We start from the raw sequence: 26,135 nt of genomic DNA on the forward strand, positions 1-26,135 counted from the left end.
GAGAGGAATGCCTTGTATTGTAGACTACTTAGCATTGTACGTGGTCTCTACTCACTAGATGCCAGTAGCACTTCCCTTCTGGTCTGACAATCAAAATTGCCTAAAACATTGCCTTTCATCTCCTGAGGGTCAAAACCACCCCCATGCAAGGACTGCTGCACTGCATACGTGTCCACATGTGCTATTAGAATAAATGAATGCCTTCTTGTCATACCTACACTATATAGCCTGACACAACCTAGGAAATAAGTTCTGCAGGACCTAGTCAGTTTATATATACCCTCACATCATGTGTTGTACAGGTACAGCAGGCTATGAGCCCAGAAGTACCCCCCTTTAGTAGTCACAGTTGACATATGTCAAGTGCTTATTAAATGTTCAGTATTTAATCATATCATCTCACTAAATGAGTGAGTATGAAATGACTATTATTGCATCTTACAGGTGAGAACTCTGGGTTATGGATAGGGTTATACAGTCTGTTGGAGAAGGCAATGGCACCCCACTCCAGTACTCTTGCCTGGAAAATCCCATGGATGGAGGAGCCTAGTAGGCTGCAGTCTATGGGGTCGCTAAGAGTCAGACACGACTGAGCAACTTCACTTTCACTTTTCACTTTCACGCATTGGAGAAGGAAATGGCAACCCACTCCAGTGTTCTTGCCTGGAGAATCCCAGGGACGGGGGAGCCTGGTGAGCCGCCGTCTATGGGGTCACACAGAGTCGGACACGACTGAAGCGACTTAGCAGCATACAGTCTGTAGGTAGCAAGCTGTGATGGGGCTCCAGCCAGGGACCAGGCTGTTCATGTGCTCATGGTTCCTACTCTAACCTGCCCAGAGAACAAAGAAGAAAACCAAAAGGTATATTCTGGACGCCTTAACACAGAGGTACTAGGGAAATAGTCATGTATAGACCCAGGAAACTTACCTGGAATCCGTTGGCCAAGCTCATCAGCTGATCTCATAGTAACTAAGCAGTGAGGGCTTCCAGAGAAATCTTGCAACAACTCCAGGCCAAGGGATGGGTGGATAGGTATGGGTCATGTCTGAGGGAAAAAAAATAGTGGCCAGCCTGGTTCTGCCATGTTAAAGACATGAGAGAACATTTCAGCAGATGTGTATGTTCTGAGGATCATTCCCAACTTGGCCCCACCCTCCTGTGCTTCACTACTGGCTCTTCCCATTCTGTGTTGACTCTTCTCATTGCTCTGACCACAGAAAACCATTGTTTAGCCTTTCCAAGTAGAAGCTTCCCTCTCCACTTTCAAAATCCATGCTGGGTCCCCTTCTGTAGAGTTTAATGACTTCTATCAGAAGAATGCATAGGTTTGTTACTAAACCTGTCTATGAAAAATCTTCCAGTTCAGGGTCTGACATGGAGTTCACATGCCTAATAAATAGCTTCTTTCTACTCTAAGCAATGGATCCCATTTAGCTTTACAGTAAGACCCTCACATTTGTGAATTTTCATTGCACGAGTCCCAGTAGAGCAATCAACCACCTCTTTTCTGGCTGGGACCTCAGAAAGCTCAAGCCAAATGCCTTGAATTTCATCAACTTGGAGTCCTGCAGAGTATCATTTTATTTCCAGTTTTTGCACAGCATTTTAAAAGTCTAATTTTTTAAAAGCTGGTTACTTTTCAAGTCAGTGAAAAGGTAGAAACATTTAGTCTAGCCTGTCTTTTCTCCCTTCATTCAGGGACACATTCCCCAACCAGCTGATAATTTGGTGCTGAACAGTTATACTTGGCACAGAGATGCCACAAAAATGCTCCCTAGACCCAGGGAAGATGGGGAGAAAGAGCAGGGTGAGCTCATTCAGTCCCTAACCTCCACTCTTTTGTCACAGTAGGAATGTAAACCCTACTTTGGAGCTTACATCAGCTTTTGGAGGGTTTCAGCAAGCTCCCCTAGATAAGACTAAGAGTTATTTTTCTTGTCCTTTTAGCCAGAAATAAATATTTATATCAAGAAAGGATTGCCAAGACTTGGAAAATATTTCAGTTATTTAATCAGCCCTATAAAAGGATTCACTGTGATTGGTGTTTGAATTAGCTAATAAATTTTAATCTTGGTTTTATCCCAACTCCATTAGACAGTCACCAACTGCAGCTAAGAATTCTGGAAACTTCTTAACCAGTCTGAAAAGAATTACATTGATCTGAGATCAAAACCATATACACATTTGAATGTATGGTTTTGCTGCTGCTACTGCTGCTAAGTCACTCAGTCGTGTGCGACCCCAGAGATGGCAGCCCACCAGGCTCCCCCATCCTTGGCATTCTCCAGGCAAGAACACTGGAATGGGTTGCCATTGCCTTCTCCAGTATGGTTTTGAGATATGGGTTAATTATAGTAAGTCAGGGTCTCCCAGAAGACACTGGAATCTTATCACAGAGCTTCTCAACCCTGGTTGCCTCTCATGGAAGACAAGCCTCCTAACATTATTCAACCTCACCCATGGAGAATCTTGACTTTTGCCTCCACAGCTGTCAGACTCAGCTCTAGGTATACTTCAGGCCATATCATAAAACTAGCTGTGAGAGTATGACAATATAAAATGACTAACTAGTTTAAATTATATCTGTAAAAAAAACTAGCTGAGTTGACTATAGGCAAGTTATTTCAAGAAAACCTGGGTTTGATTTCCAGGTCTTTTATTCATGTTACAACACTAACTCAATTAACCAACTTCTTTGAGACTCAGTTTCCCAAATTATAAATTAATAATAATAATAATGTCAAATGAGACCATAGGTATATCAGTTCAGTTCAGTCACTCAGTCATGTCTGACTCTTTGCGACCCCATGAACTGCAGCATGCCAAGCCTCCCTGTCCATCACCAACTCCTGGAGCTTGCTCAAATTCATGTTCATCGAGTCAGTGATGCCATCCAACCATCTCATCCTCTGTCATTCTCTTTTCCTCCTGCCTTCAATCTTTCCCAGCATCAGGGTCTTTTCAAATGAGTCAGCTCTTCACATCAGGTAGCCAAAGTATTGGAGTTTCAGCTTCAATATCAGTCCTTCCAGTGAATATTCAGGACTGATTTCCTTTAGGATGGACTGGTTGGATCTCCTTGCAGTCCAAGGGACTCTTCAAGTCTTCAATACCACAGTTCAGAAGCATCAATTCTTCGGCACTCAGCTTTCTTTATGGTGCAACTCTCCCATCCATACATGACTACTAGAAAAACCATAGCTTTGACTAGACGGACCTTTGTCGACAAAGTAATGTCTGTAATGTCTCTGCTTTTTAATATGCTGTCCATAGGTATATAATGTTACACAAAATCAGTATAGAATATATATATATATATATGTATGTATGTATAGGTATAAATATGTGTGTGAATGCATAAGTAAATATATATGCCTGTGTGTGTGCACATATGTACACACAAAACACATTCACTAAAACTTTTCATTTTCCCAGGAATTTCTAATAAAATCACATTCTTTCTCAGATGGGACTCAGACCCAGCCAAAACTCAGATTGGGACTTGAACCCACAGTTCCTGACTTGGGAAGGGACTAGAATCCATTGTGTTTTAACTGAAACTGTTTATCTGGCATCCAGACTTAATGAAGCTCAGGTTCTTTTGCCACAGAAAAAAATTCAGCGTGAGGTAGAACAATAGGCTAAGAGTGAGTTTATTAGCATAAGATGCTTGTTAGAAATACAAGCAGGCAGGCAAGGGAGTGCAGCCCTGAGAACAAAGAGGGCTATATTTTTATAATCAAAAAGTAGGGAGGGGAGAAGACCACCTTCTTCCTCATTTTGGAGTAGACATCAGGCTTATGTCATTTAGTTTGTCCCTATATGGTTTAACTGGTACTGTCATGGTGCTATTTAAATCATATGTATATTAGCAAAGGGCTTCCCTTGGACTGCAAGGAGATCCAACCAGTCCATTCTGAAGGAGATCAGCCCTTTGGAAGGGCTGATGCTAAAGCTGAAACTCCAGTACTTTGGCCACCTCATGCGAAGAGTTGACTCATTGGAAAAGACTCTGATGCTGGGAGGGATTGGGGGCAAGAGGAGAAGGGGACGACAGAGGATGAGATGGCTGGATGGCATCACTGACTCGATGGACATGAGTCTGAGTGAACTCTGGGAGTTGGTGATGGACAGGGAGGCCTGGCGTGCTGCAATTCATGGGGTCGCAAAGAGTCGGACACGACTGAGCGACTGATCTGATCTGATCTGATCCCTTGTGGCTCAGTTAATAGACTCTGCCTGCAATGTGGGAGATCTGGATTCGATCCCTGGGTTGGCAAGATCCCCTGGAGGAGGGCATGGCAACCCACTCCAGTATTCTTGCCTAGAGAATCCCCATGGACAGAGGAGCCTGGCAGGCTTCAATCCATGGGGTCGCAGAGTCGGACACGACTGAGAGACTAAACACTTATTAGCAAAAGGGTGATGACATATACTAACACATGTTGATTAGTCTTAGGTTTTGATATAACATGCCCTTCCTTTACCCTTTCACCTAAATTCTTGTCTTGGCTACATGCAGAAATGCCAGTCTTCCAAGGACCATTAACTCCCTGACTTCAGGTAACAAGATTCATATCTATTGTCTTGTGTTATAACTCTCAGGATTTGTGGCTTGACTGTGCCTGGCACTTGAATGTGCCTGGTCTTCCTTCAAGACAGAGTAGATTGTTGCTAGGTGACTGGATTCTTTTCTTGACTGTTCATATGCTCTCAGCAGTCTCCCAAACTCCCTTAAAATTCCCTTTCTATCTTTAATCCCCTAGTGGGATTTCTAAACTATTTAATTATCCTACTCTATTCTTATCACTAATGCCTAAAAAAATGTTTGATAGAACAATGTAATCAAGCAATTAAGGCATTTTGAAATTTTGAATTTTCAATTCCTCTGATTTTAAACCACACATTTAGTTTACAGTCCATTTTAAAGGCTTGGATACCCATGTAATAATGTGAAGTAACATTTACTATGGACAGAGGTTCATGACATTGTACAGGAGACAGGAATCAAGACCATCCCCAAGAAAAAGAAATACAAAAAAACAAAATGGCTGTCTGAGGAGGCCTTACAAATAGCTGTGAAAAGAAGGGAAGTGAAAAGCAAAGGAGAAAAGGAAAGATATACACATTTCAATGCAGGGTTCCAAAGAATAGCAAGGAGAGATAAGAAAGCCTTCCTCAGTGATCAACGATCAACGTAAAGAAATACAGGAAAACAATAGAATGGGAAAGACTACAGATCTCTCAAAGAAAATTAGAGATACCAAGGGAACATTTCATGCAAAGATGGGCTCGATAAAGGACAGAAATGGTAGAGACCTAACAGAAGCAGAAGATATTAAGAAGAGGTGGCAAGAATACACAGAAGAACTGTACAAAAAAGATCTTCACGACCAAGATAATCACGATGGTGTGATCACTGACCTAGAGCCAGACATCCTGGAATGTGAAGTCAAGTGGGCCTTAGAAAGCATCACTACGAACAAAGCTAGTGGAGGTGATGGAATTCCAGTTGACCTATTTCAAATCCTGAAAGATGATGCTGTGAAAATGCTGCACTCAATATGCCAGCAAATATGGAAAACTCAGCAGTGGCCACAGGATGGAAAAGGTCAGTTTTCATTCCAATCCCAAAGAAAGGCAATGCCAAAGAATGCTCAAACTGCTGCACAATTGCACTCATCTCACACACTAGTAAAGTAATGCTCAAAATTCTCCAAGCCAGGCTTCAGCAATACATGAACCGTGAACTTACAGATGTTCAAGGTGGATTTAGAAAAGGCAGAGGAACCAGAGAGCAAATTGCCAACATCTGCTGGATCATTGAAAAAGCAAGAGAGTTCCAGAAAAACATCTATTTCTGCTTTATTGACTATGCCAAAACCTTTGACTGTGTGGACCACAATAAACTGTGGAAAATTCTGAAAGAGATGGGAATACCAGACCACCTGACCTGCCTCTTGAGAAACCTGTATGCAGGTCAGGAAGCAACAGTTAGAACTGGACGTGGAACAACAATCAGGTTCCAAATAGGAAAAGGGATATATCAAGGCTGTATATTGTCACCCTGCTTATTTAACTTATATGCAGAGCACATCATGAGAAACTCTGGGCTGGAGGAAGCACAAGCTGGAATCAAGATTGCCGGGAGAAATATCAATAAACTCAAATGTGCAGATGGCACCACCCTGATGGCAGATAGTGAAGATCTAAAGAGCCTCTTGATGAAAATGAAAGAGGAGAGTGAAAAAGTTGGCTTAAAGCTCAACATTCAGAAAACGAAGATCATGGCATCTGGTCCCATCACGGCATGGCAAATAGAAGGGGAAACAGTGGAAACAGTGACAGACTTTATTTTGGGGGGCTCAAAAATCACTGCAGATGGTGATTGCAGCCATGAAATTAAAAGACACTTACTCCTTGGAAGGAAAGTTATGACCAACCTAGATAGCATATTCAAAAGCAGAGACATTACTTTGCCAACAAAGGTCCATCTAGTCAAGGCTATGGTTTTTCCAGTAGTCATGTATGGATGTGAGAGTTAGACTATAAAGAAAGCTGAGTGCCAAAGAATTGATGCTTTTGAACTGTGGTGTTGGAGAAGACTCTTGAGAGTCCCTTGGACTGCAAGGAGACGCAACCAGTCCATCCTAAAGGAAATCAGTCCCGGGTGTTCAGTGGAAGGACTGATGTTGAAGCTGAAACTCCAGTACTTTGGCCGCCTGATGCAAAGAGCTGACACATTTGAAAAGACCCTGATCCTGGGAAAGATTGAGGGCAGGATAAGGGGATGACAGAAGATGAGATGGTTGGATGGCATCACCAACTCAATGGACGTGGGTTTGGGTGGACTCCGGGAGTTGGTGATGGACAGGGAGGTCTGGCGTGCTGCGGTTCATGAGGTCGCAAAGAGTCGGACACGACTGAGCAACTGAACTGAACTGAAGATTTAGTAAATGTTTCTTGAGTGCCAAGTAATGTACTTCCATGCACTCTTGTAATCCCCACACAGCCTAGTGCAATGATGTCATCATTACTGTTCACAGATAAGGAACTTGTCCTCAGTTACACACTAGTCACAGGACCTGGGATTTGAACCTGCATCTGTTTGACTCTGGAGTCTACCCGGCACTGTAACCCCTGTACTCATCTCCAGAGCTGCTCAGATCCCAAGCCTGGGTGTCTGCTGGTTTGGTTTAAGGACACTTGTTGATCCCCAAATCCTGATTTAAGTCAAGTTTCAGTTTGATTATCAGACTGTTGTAAGACAGATGCTTTGAATTCAACTATGTCATGGGTATGCACTGAATTCGGAACTATCTTAGGTAAAAAGCAAGGACATTTATATTTATAGATCATCTAAAAATTCCCTTAAGGCCTGTTTCAACCCCCTCCCCTCACTAATTTCCTCCCAGCTCCTGCTCTGTTTCCCCCGCCCACCTGGTACTAACAAGCAGTGAACAGAGGACCAGGGCCCTCCACTGTCCTCCAAAGTGGATGTTGCCCCGTAAACATCACCACACCGGTGGTTCTGGCAGAGGTGGCCCTGAGGTTGGCGTGGCCCCTGAGCCAAACGTAGCCCAGCCAGAGGAGGAAGGCTTTGGGCCCTGCTTCCCAAGTGGACGTTCCAGGAAGGAGTCAGATGATCAGAATTATGGAAACCAAATGGCCCTCCTTTGTTTAGAGAGAAAGAAAAAAAAGAAAAAGAAAAAAATCACTCATTTTTGTGGTAAAGTGAAACCAGGCTCCAAACCAAACAATCTCTCTCCGAGCTGAAAATGCCAGCTCCCCAGAGCAGGCCCACAGCCTGGGACTCCGAACTGGTGGGAGGCGGTGCCACGGCCTTCAGCCACGTCTCCTCGGGCTTCTCAGCGGCGAGGGTCTCCTCTGCTCTGCTCCTGAAATCGCTGGTCTCCCAGGCAGGAAAAGAAAACGAAAGGAGGGGGAAAGTGAGAAAGGAGTCTGCTCGACCCAGGCTGACCAAGGCTAACGGAGACAACCTCCACCTCTCCTGCCTTTCCTGTTGGGAGGGAGCAGAGGAGCTGCTGGGAGAGCGCAGGGGAGGGAGCCTGGGCCCGGGCGTGTGGTTGTACTGCGCCCCCTACCGCTCCCCCCGCAGAATGCAGCCGGGAGGCACAAGGCCTCCTGTGGCCGCGCTGTGGCGGGCTGGTGGCTCCGTGGGCAGGACCCCACACTCCCATGTATTACTAGAGCATGTGCAGCACCCAGAGCAAGTAAATATAGGTTGTCATTGGCCACGCCTATCCTGGGCTTTGTTTCTCCTCTAATAGGAGCCTTTCCTGGAACGGAGAGGCCCTTGGTGCGGACACGGGGGAATCCAGTCCTAGTCCTGGCTTTGCCTCTGACTTGCTGTGAGATCATAGTTTACAACAGCCTCTCTGAGCCTCCATTTTGCATCTGGAAAATGAGCCCAGTGAGTCCTGCCTTGCCTTGGTTCCCAAGGTCATGGTGAGAGGAGATCAAGCCTGGCTTTTATCCAGAGGTGGCGGCCAGACTGCCCACGTGCTGATGCGAGCTCTCCTGTGTAACACTTGTTAAGTGTCTCCATCTTTGTTCCTCACCTTTACAGGAAGGGAATAGGGACTTCCTCGGTGGCCCAATGGTAAAGAATCCTCCTGCCAGTGCAGGGAACACAGGTTCAATCCTTGGTCCAGGAACTAAGATCCCACCTGGCATGGGCAGCTAAGCCCATGGGCCAAAGCTAGTGAAGCCTGCGGGCTCTAGAGCCTGGGCTCTGCAACAAGAGACGCTGGCATAAGAAGCTGGAGCATCGCAACTAGGGAGTAGAACCCACTCACAAATAGAGAAAGAAAGCAAATAGAGAAAGCCTGCGCACAGCAACCAGAACCCCCTTCAGCCAAAAATAATTTAAAAAATAAAGTAAAGGGAATAATAGCCTTCCCTGACAGCACTGCTGCTGCTGCTGCTAAGTCGCTTCAGTCGTGTCTGACTCTGTGCGACCCCATAGATGGCAGCCCACCAGGCTCCGCCATCCCTGGGATTCTCCAGGCAAGAAGACTGGAGTGGGTTGCCATTTCCTTCTCCAACGCATGAAAGGGAAAAGTGAAAGTGAAGTCGCTCAGTCGTGTCTGACTCTTTGCGACCCCATGGACTGCAGCCCACCAAGCTCCTCTGTCCATGGGATTTTCCAGGCAAGAGTACTGGAGTGGGTGGCCATTGCCTTCTCCAACTGGAAGGTAAAACAGTTATGTGATGTGTGTGATGACTTAGAGCACACAGCATGCCCCAAGTCTCACTGTCATCGTCACCATCATGGACAGAAAAGCATCTTGAAGAGAATGCCCAGTTCAAGCCCTGTGTGATCTGCCTCTGTCCTCATAAGCTTTTAATTGTTCTCAACACACTCACTATTCTGACATATTCCATAATCTGCCAGTGTCTGCGGGCCGTGTGCTCAGTCCCGTCTGACTATTTGTGACCCCATGAGACTATAGCCCACCAGGCTTTTCTGTCCATGGAATTTTCCAAGCAAGAGTATTGGAGTGGAAATCTTTTTCCTACTCCAGGGTATCTTCCCGACCCAGGGATTGAACTTGCATCTCCTGCGTCTCCTGCATTGGCAGGCAGATTCTTTACCACTGAGCCACCCGGGAAGCCCAGTCTGCCAGCATTCATTCTAAATATGAGGGGAAAACTCCAGTATCTTCCTGTTACACTTAGGAAAAGTCCCCCAAACCCACCATGATCTACAAGGGCTTGATCAGCTGGCCCTGCTGCCTTTTCTAGCCTCATATTTTACCCGCTGTCTCACTGAAATCCAACAGCCTTGTCAGCTTTCTCCTAACTCCTGAAGACCTGGGCTTCTTCTTGCCCCAGAATCTGTGCAGGTCCACCTCTTTGCCAACCCATTTCCTCTCCACCTGGCCTCAGGTCTCAGTTCACAGAGCCTTTCCTCAAGGAAATGTTTCCTGACCTTCCAGATGAAAGTCTGCCCCCTGATTCTCCTTCTTTGTACTGAACACAATTTAATTAAATAGTAATGTGTGTAATAACAGTATTTTTTGTGCTTTGTTGTACTTTCCTCATGATTTCTCCTCCTCCAGAACTCCTGTTCACTCAGCAAAATCCAATGTTCATTGTATTTCCAATGTGAGATCAGATCAGATCAGATCAGTCGCTCAGTCGTGTCCGACTCTGCGACCCCATGAATCGTAGCACGCCAGGCCTCCCTGTCCATCACCAACTCCCGGAGTTCACTGAGACTCGCGTCCATCGAGTCAGTGATGCCATCCAGCCATCTCATCCTCTGTCGTCCCCTTCTCCTCCTGCCCCCAATCCCTCCCAGCATCAGAGTCTTTTCCAATGAGTCAACTCTTCTCATGAGGTGGCCAAAGTACTGGAGTTTCAGCTTTAGCATCATTCCTTCCAAAGAAATCCCAGGGCTGATCTCCTTCAGAATGGACTGGTTGGATCTCCTTGCAGTCCAAGGGACTCTCAAGAGTCTTCTCCAACACCACAGTTCAAAAGCATCAATTCTTCGGTGCTCAGCCTTCTTCACAGTCCAACTGTCACATCCATACGTGACCACTGGAAAAACCATAGCCTTGACTAGACGAACCCCTGTTGGCAAAGTAATGACTCTGCTTTTGAATATGCTATCTAGGTTGGTCATAACTTTCCTTCCAAGGAGTAAGCGTCTTTTAATTTCATGGCTGCAGTCACCATCTGAGCCCTCCCTCAAACAGGGTTACTCATTAGAACTCTAACTGAAGTTTTGATTTAGTAGGTGACCTCTGTCTGGAAGGTGTAAGAGTGTCTGCATTTTGTTCTGCTAATTATCCCTTCTCCTTAGGCTACAGACCCAAGGAATAACAGGAAATAAATGCCACTTATTATTAGCAAGTTCAATATCTGATGTCCCCAGGACATAGATCTTGGCCACATCCCTAATTCCAATAGATAACTAAAACACTGGCCATTAAAAAAAAAAAGTGAGAGGCTTTGTCTATTGTGTTCAGTTCCAGATCTAGCATAATGCTTGGCACATGGTAGACATTCAAGAGAATATATTTTTAATAAATAAATGTTTAAATAAGCAACAAGGATATATTGTACAGCACAAGAAAATTTAGCCATTATTTTGTAATAACTTTAAATGGAGTATAATCTATAAAAATATTGAAGGACCATGATATACACTGGAAACTAATATAGTATTATAAATCCACTCTCCTTCAATTAAAAAATCTTGAACTGAAAACTAAGATTAAGTAAATGTAATATTTTTACTGCTTCAAAAAATTGAATGTGTTTAATAACTATCTCCCCTGCAGCTTCTATAAAATCCATGAAAGCAGAGACCATGTTTCTCTTCTAAAAGCCTGTGTTTGTAGTTCATAGTAGGTCTTGAATAAATATTTGTTGAATGAATGACTTGGAATAATCTCCCTACCTTTTCACCACTTGAAGGTCTCCCTAGACATCAGGGGAAACTGTAATTGGCCATCCCTTTTTCCTCCTTCCACGGAGACACAGTGCTTAGAACTCAGATGTGTCCTCCAGCTCCTGTCTCATGTGGGTCTGGTCCTTAAATCCTATCATGGAGGGCACGAAGCTTCCTAATCTCCACTCAGGCAAGTGATTAGTGTCAATTGCATTTAAATGTCATTAGAGATATCAATTTCCTATCAAATGCAACAGCAGCATAGCATTCTTCCATTACACATGGATTCCTTTCTGTCTTCTAGGCATTTATATTCACAACTTGATTAAAGGGGCATATTTATTCATCTTCATATCACCTACAGTTCCTACTACAATCTTTTGAACAAAGAATGCTGAGTTCCCAATAAATGTTGAGTCATGAAAGAATGGCTACCATATGCTGAGTATAGTAACTTCTCAGCCCTGCTTTTGGCCCCAGAATCTGAGATACGATGAAGTTTTTAAGGAGTTCCAGATTAAAGCTGCTTAAGTTTTTCCCTGGACATCCATTAGGATAAGAAAAAGAAATCCCCCAGCTCCAGATTCCTCCCCGCTTGAATCAATCTTTCATAACTACATTGGCTAAAACTTCCAAAATCATCACTTCAAGTTTTTCTCCAAAAACCTCCAAAGTTCTTTACATAGCCACATAGGCTTAGGTCCAAATCCCTCAGTCTAACTCAAAGAACTTGGACCAAACATTTTCCTATACTGATCTTTTCAAATCCTCCTTGTGTCCTACCCTGGAGCATCCCTTTTGTTTGCTCTGTCTTTGCTGTTTTCCATTTCTTCCACCAGGAATGCATCTTCCCATCTCTCCCCCAAAACTCAGCTGCTGTTATGTTCCCTGTGACCTTATCATGTCACCCACCTAGAGGGAGCTGCTCTCTGTCTTCTGAAGCCAAATGATATTTTGGCTTAGCTACTTCTTGTATCTGTCAGCAATTTTTTTTTTTTTTAATTGAGATGTTAGTCTCAGGTGTACAACATAATGGTTCAATATTTTTATATATTGTGAAATGATCACCACAATAAATCTAGTTAACATCCATCACCACACATAGTTATAATTTTTTCCTTTAGGATAAGAACTTTTAAGATTTACTCTTGTAAACTTTCAAATCATGCTGTACATTGCATGCTCATTACTTATTTATTTTATACCTGGAAATTTGTACCTTTTGACCACCGTACTCATTTCACCCACCCCACCTACCCCTGCCCCTGGTAACAACCAATCTGTTCTCTGAATCTGTGAGTTGTGTTTTTGGTTTTTTTTTTTTTTTCTCCTTTTTATATTCCACATATGAGTGAGATTATACAGTGTTTGTCTCTCATTGTCTGACATTTTACTTAGCATAATGCCCTCAAAGTCTATCCATGTTGTCACAAATGGCGAGGTTTCCACTTTTATGGCTGAATAATACTCCATTCTACACACATATGCCCTAATTTCTTTATCCATTCATCTGTAGATAGACACTTAGGTGGGTTCCCTGTCTTGGCTATTGCATCAATAAACAATGTTGAATCAACAAACTTTTCCCATGAATATGACTCCTCTCTCAAACTAGACCTAGACTTGAAGCTCCCAAGGATCAGTCTAATACCTTCTCATTTCCCCTCAGTTGTGCCTGGTCTGTGGTAAAAGCTCACTCTCTGTGTGCTCACTGAGACTCAATTGGATATACAGGTTAGAAAGCATTCAGGCAGAAGAGCTTGCATTCACTCTAATGGATTTTACAACTCAAGACAAGTTTATATTTCAAAACATCACGGCTTTTCTAGTGTCTTCTAGGACTTGGTTGATGGTCTGCAGGAGGCACCAAATATGAAATTATCAACTTGCCTCACTCCTCTTAATCCAGTGACTTCCTTTTACAGATGAGAAGCCCTTCACTGTGGAAGATACTTATTTGCTGTGTCCAGCACCTATCTTAAAGGAAGTTGGCATGTAAGTTTCCACCAGCAACTAAACCCCACAGCCAGGGAAGTGAGAGGAGGTGGGGGCGGGCAAAAGGAGAAGAGTCTCTCTTCACTGTCATTATGGAACCTTTCTCTAGACTCCTCCAGATAATGATGATGGTGCTATGAGTGCAGTGAGCTAGGCACTGCATCAGTGTTTCACAGCGGGGACCTTGATTCTCCCAAGATCCGCTGTAGCCTGCCAGGCTCCTCTGTCCATGGGATTCTCCAGGCAAGAGTACTGGAGTGGGTTGCCATTCCCTTCTCCAGGGGACCTTCCCCAAACAGGTCAAACCAGGGTCACCTGCATTGCGAGAAGATTCCTTACCCTCTGAGCCATCAGGGAGGCCAATGAACCACCGCAATTTTACAGATGTGCAGTCTGTAGCAGAGAGAATTTAAGTAGCTTGTCGAGGTCACGTAGTGAGTGGAAGAGTATGAGTTCAAAACAAGGTCTGTCTGGCTTCATCACAACTACATTTCTAGAAAGCTCTCAGGCTGCCCAAAGCACTGTCATAAGGAAACTCAGAAAAGAAGCTCAGCAAGGCTAAGTGATCCACAGCTGATTCAGGACCCTACGGTCAGACCCTCTGAGGCCATGTTCAGTGTTCCTCCGTGTCTTCATCCACACTGCCCAAGCCTCTGTGAACTAATTTATGGAGAAAATCTCACAGTGATGCAGTTGTGATAAGTGCTAGTGAGATGAGATCAAAATATTCAAGAGAAGGAAGAGAATTTGCATCCTGAGCAAGAAAAGAAATATGCAGGGAAACAGACAAGCAGTGTTGGTGAGGGAAACAAACTAACCTCTCTGTAAACACATCTCTAACAGACTGAAGACAGAATGGTAGCTTTAAGGAAAAATGCTACACTTGTTCATCTGAATTCTGCTTTCAATCATTTGTTCAAATCACAAAGCCTCCAAATCTAGTTGCCTGACATCAGCTCATGATGCCACTGATTCCACAAACTAGCTCTGTGTCCGTGCTGCAGAAAGCAAGCTTGTGTCTCAACGAGCATCTTCTAGATGGCAGGAAATAGAAGGCAGGTTAGCTCATGTACTGCTGTACCTTTCTGTGTTGGCTGGGTGGTAACAAAACCATCACCATCAGAATCTCATCACTGAGAGTCCAGATAACAATTGTAGAGGTTCTAGCTTAACCAATTCATCCCCTGCTGATTTGGACCATTTGTTAAGACTACCTCTTCCTACCTACTACAATGGCAAGTAAATTAAACGGGAGCAGCCTCTGCCCATTCAGTTCTATTTGCCATGATGTAAGAAAGCCTGGATACACTGCCTTGCTGCACCAGCCGGGTGTATCCTGACATCTCTCTAGGGTGTTAGAGATGGATGGGCCCCTGGAGAGCATACTCCGCGTTTTACAAAGGAGCCAGCTCAGAGGGTGGTTTAGAACGGAGCCCCGGGGCCCTGTGTGTCCACACGCCGTGCTGAGTATCCCTGGTCCCCGTGTCGTTGCAGGAAAGCCGCACTTCAGGTCAGCATGAACGACGGCCTCTCCTTCATCTCCAGTTCTGTCATCATCACCACCACACACTGCGTAAGTCCCTGCCTTTCCCTTGACCGAGAACATCACTGTCATCCTCATCTCCCTGGCAAGATTTTTCCAGTTCTGCGTTCTGTTAACTGAGCTTTGACTCTGACACTGCAAGGCCAGCCTTTGGCCACCTCAGGGGCTGTACACATGTCAGGAGTGTATCAGGAAGGCCTGTGCCTCCCGGTTCCCCGTTTCTGTTACTAAAAGTGAGACCTGGACACACTGGCATGACCAGACGGTACGATGGGGCCAGGGCCTGTGCAGTATGGAGTGGGGATGCCTGGATGGACTGGGTTTAAGAGAAAATGCACAGAAGGAAATGGCACAGTATATACAGAAAACCCATCTTAGGGAGTTTTTCCTCTAAAAGGAAGCAGGGGGGAGGTGGGTGGTGCAGTAGCTGAAGGAAGAGGTGGAGTAAAAAGAGAGGCTTTTATTTAGAATTGGAAAAGTTGCCACTTGTTAATATGCTTGTGAAAATAATCCAGGGGAAAATGGAAAATTCATGAAGTGGGAGAGAAGGGGAAGGGACCTTGGCCCATAGGGTAGTGAGGCAGAGAGCAGACTGTATCCTCTGCCAGCTCCTCCAATGCCCCATCTCTGGGTCCTTCATGGAAGGTAGTATTCATTTCTGGCTACCATGAGATCACCTGGAAAGCTTTTTAAAAATATGGATTCCCTGACCAACTGGGACAAAGTCTGTGCAGCAGGCCCCAGCTTTGGTGGGTTCAGAGCCCCCTTGGGAGTTCTCTTGTGCAACTATGGCTGGGAACCCCTGGATTTATGAGGTTGCTCCCACTGTCGGTGTCTTGGAGCTCAGCCCGTCAGAGGGCAGTCAGGGCTTTGTTAGCTCATATACAGACCTCAGCTCCTAATATGAACATTTCCAAAAGGATCTTTGTTGAATATTCAGTTTCTATTCTACCAAATGCACTTTTCCCATGAGATTGCTCTGCATGCTAAGTTGCTTCAGTTGTGTCTGATTCTTTGCGACCCTATGGACTGTGGCCCACCAGGCTCCTCTATCCTTGGGGATTCTCCAGGAAAGAATACTGGAGTGGGTTGCCATGCCCTCCTCCAGGGGATCTTCCCAAGCCAGGGACTGAACCTGTGCCTCTTACATCTCCTGCATTGGCAGGCAAATTGAAGACTTCTTTACCACTAGCACCACCTGGGAAGATCACTCTAGAGACTAGCATTTTTGACCTGCTGGCCAACTTAGACAGGTACCTTAGTTACTTCCCAGCTGGCCTTTGGAGGGCATGTTGTTAGAATCCCTCAGTGATTGGGGTTTGTGTCCTTAACACTATCCAGGTGGATGAGGAAGAGCAGGCAGGCCCTGGAGCTGGACAAGATAAACATGAATTGTTTCCTGGAGGAGCAGGAGGCCAGGCCTCACAAGGGACGATGCACCCAGCTTCCCCAGTTGTCCCTCCTCCTCTCCCCCCACACATATACAGTCCATCGTATGTTAGGAGCCACTCAGCTTTCTTGACAGCTGGGTAAACCAATGCAGTGGGTACAGACAACAGAAAAGTTCCACTTGACCAAAGTAAGAGCCTAGCGTCACCACAGAGACATGTCAGACTTGTCACCCCTGAGCAGTGTCTGTGTCTCAGTCACACCTCAGTGGAACCTCAAATCTGGAGACCAAATCTGAAAGCTAGATGCGGGAGCAGTGACATGTCTCCAAGCATGCCCTGCCCGATTCTTTCAGAAACTGACCCTGTTGGAAACTGCCAACCTGCAGGAAATGATTAAAATACCCCAAATCTAACAACGCCATTCCAGATTCCTCCCCGCTTTGGAATGACCCAACAGTTTGGGCCTGTGTTTCTCATTATGTCTGACCAGACCAGAGAAACAGCCATGTCCTGAGTCCACGAGGGCAGGGAGGTGGGAAGGGGAAATATCTTGGGACCAAGCCTGTGGGGTGGCAGGGGCAGGACGACAAACTCAAGTCCTGGGCCTCTAAGCCAAGAAGAGAGGGTGTCCTCACTGACATAACCCAAAAGGAAAAGAACTCCCAGTCAAGTCACTCTAATATCGTCCCGACTCACTCCAGCCTCCCTTACATTTCCCATCTCCTTAATCTGAGTGCAAATCACTAAGTTTTCTGTTCAACTAACCCTTGATCAGCATCACCTCATAATATCTGCATTATTCGCCTTTCACTTGAGAAGGCTGCATGTCTATGACAAAGTTATAAGGACCCTAAGATTTTAGATCCAGGTCCATTCACTCATTTATTCAACAAATATTCACTGATCACGCACAATGTGCCAGATAGGCATTGCCCTGGGTGCTCAGGATACTTAGAGGACACAAAGGACAAAAATCTCTTATCTCACAGGGATGCAGGGAGAGAAAGCAGACAGCGAACAATAGACATAACAAATGAATCACACACTATGTTAGAAGTCATATAAGCTCTAGGGAAAAAAAAAAAAGCCAAGGGAATTCCATGATGATCCAGAGGTTAGGAGTCCAGCTTTCACTGCTATGGGCCTGGGTTCAATCCCTGGTGGAGGAACTAAGATCGCACAACCCATACCACCAGAAGTAAAATAAAGAAAAGAATAGAACCAAGTAAGAGAATTTGGTACTGCGTGAGTGAGTGAGTGAGTACAAATTTTAAATAGAGATACATTGAGAAGTGGCATTTGAATAGAGACTCTGAAGTTAACTGTGAGGGAGAATTTGCGAACGGTGAGCCCCACTGCTCAGAGCCCACCACCAGGGGCAGCTGGTATATTCAAGGAAGAAAGAGGGCTGGTGATTAGTCACAAGCAGCGAGTGAGGCAAGCAGTAGGCAGTGAGGGTATGGGATGGAGAGTGGAGGGTCTTGTGAGAACTTCGGCTTTTGCAGAGGTCCAACACAACCTGGCTTGCATTTGAGAGTTCACTCTGGCTGCTGAAATGGCCAATAGGAAGACAAGGATAGAAGGACCTTGACTGGTTAGGAGGGTTATGGCAATATTTCAGGCACAAGTGATGATGGCAGTTTGACTCAGGTGGGAACAATGGTGACGAGAGAAGAGATCATAGTCAGATATGTTCTGAAGGCAAAGCTAGCATATTTCCCAAATCGTTAGATATACGGCTTGAGAGGAGAGGAATCAAGAATGGCCCCAAGGTGCAGCCACTATGGAGAACAGTATGGGGGTTCCATAAAAAAACTAAAAATAGAGTTGCCATAAGATCCATCAATCCCACTCCTGGGCATATATCTAATTCAAAGGAAATATGCATTGCAATGTTAATAGCAATACCATTTTGCAATAGCCAGGACATGGAAGCAACTTAAATTTCCATTGACAGATGAATAAATAAATAAGATGTAATACATATATACAATGGAATATTAATCAGCCATGAAAAAGAATGAAATAACGCTATTGGCAGCAACAAGGATGGACCTATTGTTGTACTAGGTGAAGATTGTCATACTAAGTGAAGTAAGTAGAGAAAAACAAAATACCATATGCTACCACTTATATGTGGAATCTAAAATATGATACAAATAAACTTCACATAGAAAACAAATTTATGGTTCCCAAAGGGGAAAAGGGATGGGCAAGAGATAAATCAGGAGTTTGGGATTAGCAGATACAAAATGCCATATATCTAATAAATACTATATATTTAATAGATATATAACAAGGTCCTACTGTGGAGCACACAGAACTAAATTCCATATCCTGTAATAAAGCATATGGAAAGAGTATGAAAAAGAGTCTATGTACTCATATATAAATATAACTGAATCACTGTGCTGTACACCAGAAACTAACACAACATTATAAATTAACTATACTTAAGTAAATAATTAAGAATGGTCCCAAGGGCTTTGGCCAAGAAGTAGCCCTCAGTTGACAGGAAGAAGGCTAAAGCCAGAGAGGATCTGAGGCAGAGGAGGAATCACCAGTTTTTTGTCCACTAGTCCCGTGGCCTTGACTGAGTTATTTAGCCCCTAGGTACCTCAACTTCCTAATCTGTAAAATTAGACTAATAATAATTTGCATCCCTTAGCAGTATGGTGAGTATTAAATGAAATGATTATGTAAAGGGCTTGGCAGAAGGCCTGGCCTGTAGTAAGTGTTCAATAAATGTTAGTTGTTATTATAGTGGAAGTTTAGTCAAAATGATGGACCTAATTGGAGATTCTTCCCAAGGAGTTGCTCCTCACTTCAGGGTCCCAGTGTAACAAAATAACTCTTTCAACACAACATGTAGTCCTATGAGAACATGTTTGTCGGTTGATCAAACCCAAGTGATTGCAAGGGGGCAGACAAGTTGGCCAAAATCATCCTGAGAAGAGGATCTATAGTGAAATATTCAACCCCAGTCCCCAACAGGTCCTGTAGAAGCTCAAATTAAAAAGACTAAAGCCATCACTGGACAAATAGAGATGCAAGAGGAGTGGGTGGTCCTCCAGAATATGAAGTAAGGTCTTGGACTTCCCTTTGTTTCTTGGGCAGCTGGTTTGGAGGACAAGGTTTTTAGATCAAAAATGATCCCTTGGGTCTGAGTAAAGGGTTAGTCTTGTCAGTGCCAGTTGCAGCCTGCCCAGTCCATCCCCTGGAACCAAAATAATTTTAAAATATGTAGTTGAACCTGTTCTTTTCTCGCTTTATTTGGTGCCCATTTGGACAACCGTGTCACAAGTTTTCAAGATCTGCAATGAATAACTATTGCCTCTGCCAGAAGCAGAAATTCCATGAAGTTTTACAGGAAAGACATTTTTCCATCCAAGAACTAAAAGATTCCTATACAAATGGTAAACTTTGTTGAGCTCCATGACTATAGAAAATGGTCAAAGATCCAAAGCTCTCTCTTCCCAGCATATTTGAATACATCCCATCTCTAAGAGTCTTCACCGGCCTCCTTTTTTCCCCCAGCTCTAGAAATAGGTTGAGAAAAATCACCAAAATGTACTGCTCTAAGGGAAATAGCAAAAAGCAATTTGTCATTTTGATAACAATGCAAGCAAATTTAGGACCTTACCAGAACTTTTTATGAAAGATTGTCTTCTTTTATGTAAATAACCTTAAAATTGTATAATTTTCCACCTTAAGTGTACAAAAACCAGAGAATCATCCAACAAGTATTTCTCAAATTCTTCCTGTGTCTCTGGTGCTCCATTTACATTTTACAAGTCGCTGTCCTTAAGGAACTTAAAATCCATTTTGAGACGTGAGTCCAACAAACTCATAAAAGAGTATGTAATAAAGAACAAGGTTGTGGGAGCCAGGTGTATAAATGCTGTAGGATTTCAGAGTAGAGAAAAAGGGGAGAATCCAGAAAGAGTCATGAGGGCTTCATAAAGGAGACAAAACCCAAGTGGTGGTTTGAAAAATAATAATAACAGGTGAGAAGTGGAAAGTGACCTTCCACTAAAGTGAAACCAACCTGAGCAGGACTGGATACGGCCATGAGCATAGTTTGTTCATGGTCCCTCCCAGGAAACATGACTTTTTTTTTTCCTCTTATTTTGTATCAATATCTGGTGCCTTCTAATTGAGGTCCATCTCTCAGGTTGCCAACTACTTTCCTAGGATGTGCACTCCACGCACCCTTGGTCACCTGGTGATCAGCAGTGAGACCCAGCTGATGCTCTTCCTTATTAACTATTAGGATTTGATTAGTGTTGGTTTCCAGGTTGGAGAATCACAATCTTTGAAGAGGAGACCTAAAGTTAGACATAAAAGTCTAAAATCAACACTAACTCAGTGGACACTCTCTCTTTCCTCCTAATTTATATGAACAATAGCCTGGCTACAGTGGTGTGAATGTGAGCATGCTCAGTCACTCAGTCGTGTCTGACTCTTTGCAACCCCATGGACTATAGTCCACCAGGCTCCTCTGTCCATGGAATTTTCCAGGCAAGAATACTGGAGTAGGTTGCCATATGCTCCTCCTCCAGATCTTCCTGATCCAGGGATCAAACCCACGTCTCCTGTGTCTCCTGCATTGCAGGCTGATCCTTTACCCACTGAGCCACCAGGGAAGCCCAGCAGTGACAAGGCTGAGTAAATCTGAGAGGACTCATGTCAGTTCCTATTCAGAGAAAATTTTTGAATTAAAATAAAAATGCAACAGACTTAACCCTAAGGCATCAAAACCAGAACAAATGCTCTATGATTACAGCATAATGGAAGAATTAAGAATAATATTGAGTCAAAAATCCTAATTTCAGGTTCTAGCCCTTCCATTTCCTACAATAATCTTGGGCAAGTTAATCTGAGCCTGTCTCAGTGTCTGTCTCGTTGTAAAGTTTAAAAAGTGACAGCTGTGTGTTAGTTCATTGACATTCCCTCTCCTTGCCGAGTAAAAGCCTAATGGACTATCTCATTAAAAGATTTGCTGTTCATTATTTATAAACAGGCTATTTCCCCCTGATTAAGAAGTACGCTTCCTTCTGAGTCCATGATAAGCCTGTTCCTTTAGGAAGGAACAGGCTGGGAAAGACTGAAGATGTTGCCTGCATAATAACGAGGGAAAGCAGCACCAGTAAATTAGATCTGGTGATAAGTCAAACTGGGTTAAGCTGCAGTTTCTTCAATATTTTTTGTGTAGTTGATTTATAATATTGTGCAAGTGTCAAGTGTACAGCAAAGTGATTCAGTTTTACATATATATATATATATATTATTTTTCAAATTCTTTTCCATTATAGATTGCTGCAAGATACGGAATATAGTACCCTGGGCTATACAGTAAATCTTGTTGTTTATCTGTTTTATACATAGTGGTGTGTTCTGTTAATGTTCACTATTTTTGAAAAAAAAAAGTTTTCTCAGTAAATGAATCATGGAGTAACATAAGGGGACTATTTAGAAGAATGAGTCAAAACAAGTTTTAACTAAATTTGATGCGTCATTACCACTTAGAAAATTTCTAGTATTATAATTTAAAATATGCTATCACACCCAGCATGTCTGGAAGCATCTTATCAGAGGAGATACCATTTCATACAGATGAGAACTGCAAGCTCAGAATTTTCTGACAGCCTAGATCCTCCAGCGTGCCCTGAGATAGCCACAACTCACTGGGGTTTGGAGCATGTTTGACTTCTATATGGATGAACATAGTACTAATTTGTTTCCCAAGGGTTTTTAAATGATTTTATTCTTCAGATTTTCATGAATTGAGACTGTTCTTTTCCCAAACTAATGGCATTTTTCCCAGAAAAAGAGTGAGAAAAAATGTGTGTGTGTGCTATCAAGATCAAGATTCAGGGCAGGCTCTGGCACGTGAGGATCTACAGCACAAAGCAGACAAAACCATTGCAACTGATACAAAATCTAAGTAACTACATTTGCTAAGTCCAAGGAACACAAAGATAATGCATGGGAAACAGACAAGTACTGCAAAGATTTGCAATTTGACATAAGTGCTTTAATTGAGAAATGAACAATGCCCAGTGATACCGTGAAATGGAGTGTCTGGGGAGTCAAAGAAGGACTGATTCACAAGAAAGATGATAAATTTGCTCAGGGTATGGCCTGGGTGAAGGTGTGTTTGAGGCCCATGTGGCTGTGGTTAGTTGGGATGGGATGTTAGGAGAGAAGATAGAGATAACTGGGACTGGTTGGAGAAGGCTTCCTTAGTTGGAGTTTTTCTCTAGTGTTTACTTTACACAGAATGCTGTTTTGATGTTGAATTCCAATATCTCCTCATTTATGAAATAAACATTTTTCATCTTCAAGAAAAGAATATAGAGGAAAGCAGTGTTGTAGGAAAACTGTCATGGCCTGAGTTTGCCTTGGAATACCAGAAACCAAGGGCCCTTGTGGCTCTGCTAGTCAAGAATCCGACTCCTATGCAGGAGACCTGGGTTTGATCCCCGGTTTGGGAGGATCCCCTGGAGAAGGGAAAGGCTACCCACTCCAGTATTCTGGCCTGGAAAATTCCATGGACTATATAGTCCATGGGGTCACAAAGGGTCAGACACAACTGAGCGACTTTCACTTTCACCAGAAACCAAGGCGATGGTAACTTAAATAATCTGGATGCTGCCAGTGAAGGCTGGGGTTGCACAGGCAGCCTTGGTTAGGGCTAGCTCAGAAGACAGTGTGCTGAAGCCCATAGAAGAATGCTCCAGGGGCTGCAGCAAAGAGAGGCTTCAGATGGAGGTCAGGGGGCATCTTCCAACCTTGTCTGCAGAGTTCTATTCTTAGCAACTTCCTGGGTTCATTGTGTAAGTCAGTTCAATTCTGTTACTAATTGCTTTGAAATAACTTAGGAAAATAAAAATCCAGCCCAGCTTTGTAGTTGTATAACTATCTAGGTAAACAGACAGTTGGCATGACTGCCCTTGCCAAAATTTCTTGAATTTCACCAGCCTGGTAGGGAATGAATCCAGAACCTTGTGCTGAGTGGCAATCTCGCCTTCCAACTTAATAAAAAACTAATGCTCACTCTTCAGAAAAAGTAGAAATCAGAGAAGTCATTTTTCTTCTATTTCTTTTCCAAGGTAAACAAAACAGTCCATTAATCAAAATAGGTAGCTATCTTTGAAGTAGCTAATTCATACCAGCAGCTATAAGCATGTGGGCCTCTTCATTAAGTAAAGTAGTTTAGAGAAGCAGTTGCTGATGGTGAACAGAGCCAAAGACTGGGACTGGCATGTATGAAATAGTACTGTGGTCCAAGTGTTAGGGTCTCAGAGAAGCGCGTAGCCTGTCTTTGCCCTCCAGAACATACAAACTAGTTATCAAGGCAGAATACATACTCCAAGAGGTAAATGCTATATTTGGTGGTATAAAAGATAAATATTATATTTGGGGGTGCAAAAGACAAATACCACAGGGTATCCAGAAATTCTTTGTCTATTCTAAAGACTTGTGAGCCTCCACCCAGGCCTGTGGATAAGTAAGTTGGCACAAGCACTGCACACTTTGGGGAGAGTCCGTTTAATGGTGCTAGCGGGTTACCAGGTTCTAACCGTAACCCTAATTCTCAATTACTTAAGAAGGCATTCATGACTTCCTGCAAAAGGGAGCTGGACAAATTCTAGAAATTCAAGAATAACATGTAGACAGCTCACGATGTACTGAGCTCAGAGTGTCTTTTTCCCAACAAGACCCTCCCCAGTTTTTATTTCTCCCCAGTTGTATTTCTCAATTACAGGAAAAAACTCATGGAGAAGACAAGTCCCTTCCAAACAACCAGTGGAGAAGGGCAGGACCAAGCCCCACACTCCAGTTTTGCTTATAGATTATTCACCCTGACATCATTCCACTGCCTGTACAGCTCACTCCCGTGTGCACCTTTCTCCCATCTTTCTCCTTATCCATTTAGCCCCCATGTCTTCACAGAGGGTGAAGAATTCCTATCCTGGAAGAATAAGGGGTGTCAGGGTTGGAGGGGAAATAGGAGACTGACTTTGCAGAGTGTTTGAATGACAAAAGATGGAGTCTGGGTGATGGGAAACCATTCAAAGGAAGAACAAGGCAATATTTTTGGAAGATTAATTAAGCATTTGTTTATTCCAAGTCTTTTAGCAAAACATTATTTATCTGGATGTCCCTGATTTATAATTTGGTCATTTGGAAAGGAACAGGCTCCAGTTTACTGTTCCATTATTTGAGGTGAAAGAAACTTTGTTCCAAGAATGACCAATCCACAGCCCTAGGGCTACAAGTGATTCATTAGTGTCTCATAATCAGCCCCTGAAAAAGGATGGCTGTTACTTTCTTATTGCTGTAATTATAGGTGATATGTCCTGTGAAAGATGTGGCTTAGCAAAGTACAAAGGAAAGACTTAGTTGAGGAAGAAAAGTAGGAACCATCATGGACTTTGGGATCAGATCAGTGTGGCTAAAATCCCAGGCCTTAAACAGCTGGCAGTGGTCCTAGTACAGAATAGACCCAATGTTAGCTTCCTTAGGCTGATGTTATAAGAATCAGTGCAGTGACAGTCTCTGACTTCTGATTGAATTAACAGAATGGTATCTGAGCCTAAGGAAGTGATAGAACCTTTCAACTTGCTGAAGGAACATCTTTCAAGTATCATATTAAATAGTAAGGACACTACAAAGGAGAACCTCAAAAAACTGAATATGTGAAAAAAGATTACCAAGTATGATAAATCATATAGAATAATCTATAGAATTGAGACCGAAGATATAAAGATTTGATAGACATTTTCAATATTTCAAGGGCTGGGCTCTCCTGAGGTACATCTGCTTTTATTGTGTTTATCTAAGGAGTAGAATGGGGCTTCCCTGGTGGTTCAGATGATAAAGAATCTGCCTACATTGTGGGAGACCTGGGTTCAATTCTTGAGTTGAGAGGATCCCCTGAAGGAGGGCATGGCAACCCACTCCAGTATTCTTGCCTGGAAAATGCCATGGACAGAGGAGCCTGACAGGCTACAGTCCATGAGTTTACAAAGAGTGGAGTAGAATAGGCTGATGGATAGTTTGTGGCTCAGTTTTGTAAAAGGTCTTTCTGATTGGGTGCTCCGTACAGGTGGGAGTCAACTCCCCGTTGTGGTTATATTCAAGTCCAGGCAACTTGATAAATTGGCAGAATTATGTAAAGGCCATTCATGCATCAGATAGGCATTTGGACTAGAAAAACTTTCAGACTTCTTCCAATGTTGAAAGTGAAATTCTAGAACTAAAAGTGATCTAGTGAAAGAGTAAGGCAAATATTATCAGTCCTAAATGGTGCAACAAATGAGTTTGGCTTTTATATTTTGAAAATAAATGAAAGCCTTTTGTTGGTGACACTGGAGATAGTTTCTCTTAGTGTGGTTCAAACTAGCCAACCTTCACCTGATACAAGTGAGATTATATTTCAGACTAAAGTGAGCTTAAAGCTCCTCCCAAGAAAAATTTGTTTTCAAATAACTTCAAACACACCATCTCATTTACAAACAATTAATACACTAGTCACAAATCAGTCTCATCTATTTATTAGCTGGCCTTAGGAAAGACATATATAATTCAAGGGTTTTTTTTGTTTTTTTTTTACAATATCCTAGTATTTATTACTATTATTTTAACAAGATGAGCTATGGTTTCTTATACTGTCATTAGAAAGGCTGAAAGACCACAGGAATATCAGAATGCCAAACTCAGATGTCAGATGTTGTTTATGAACTGAAATAAAAATAGTTTGGCTGCATCTC

At 43.2% G+C, this 26,135-nt stretch overlaps 1 protein-coding gene across 1 annotated transcript in view; it reads left to right on the forward strand.

Moving 5' to 3' along the window:
• ANTXR1 (ANTXR cell adhesion molecule 1) overlaps positions 1-26,135 on the forward strand; it is a 258,924-nt gene that overhangs the window by 109,589 nt on the left and 123,200 nt on the right. Inside the window, exons 11-12 of the mRNA XM_006049074.4 lie at positions 13,353-13,422; positions 14,917-14,995. Of these exons, the coding sequence (XP_006049136.1) occupies positions 13,353-13,422; positions 14,917-14,995 (149 nt within the window). The remainder of the gene's footprint in view (positions 1-13,352; positions 13,423-14,916; positions 14,996-26,135) is intronic.

This window comes from Bubalus bubalis, chromosome 12 (assembly GCF_019923935.1).
Source record: "Bubalus bubalis isolate 160015118507 breed Murrah chromosome 12, NDDB_SH_1, whole genome shotgun sequence".
In the NCBI taxonomy this organism is placed as follows: domain Eukaryota; kingdom Metazoa; phylum Chordata; class Mammalia; order Artiodactyla; family Bovidae; genus Bubalus; species Bubalus bubalis.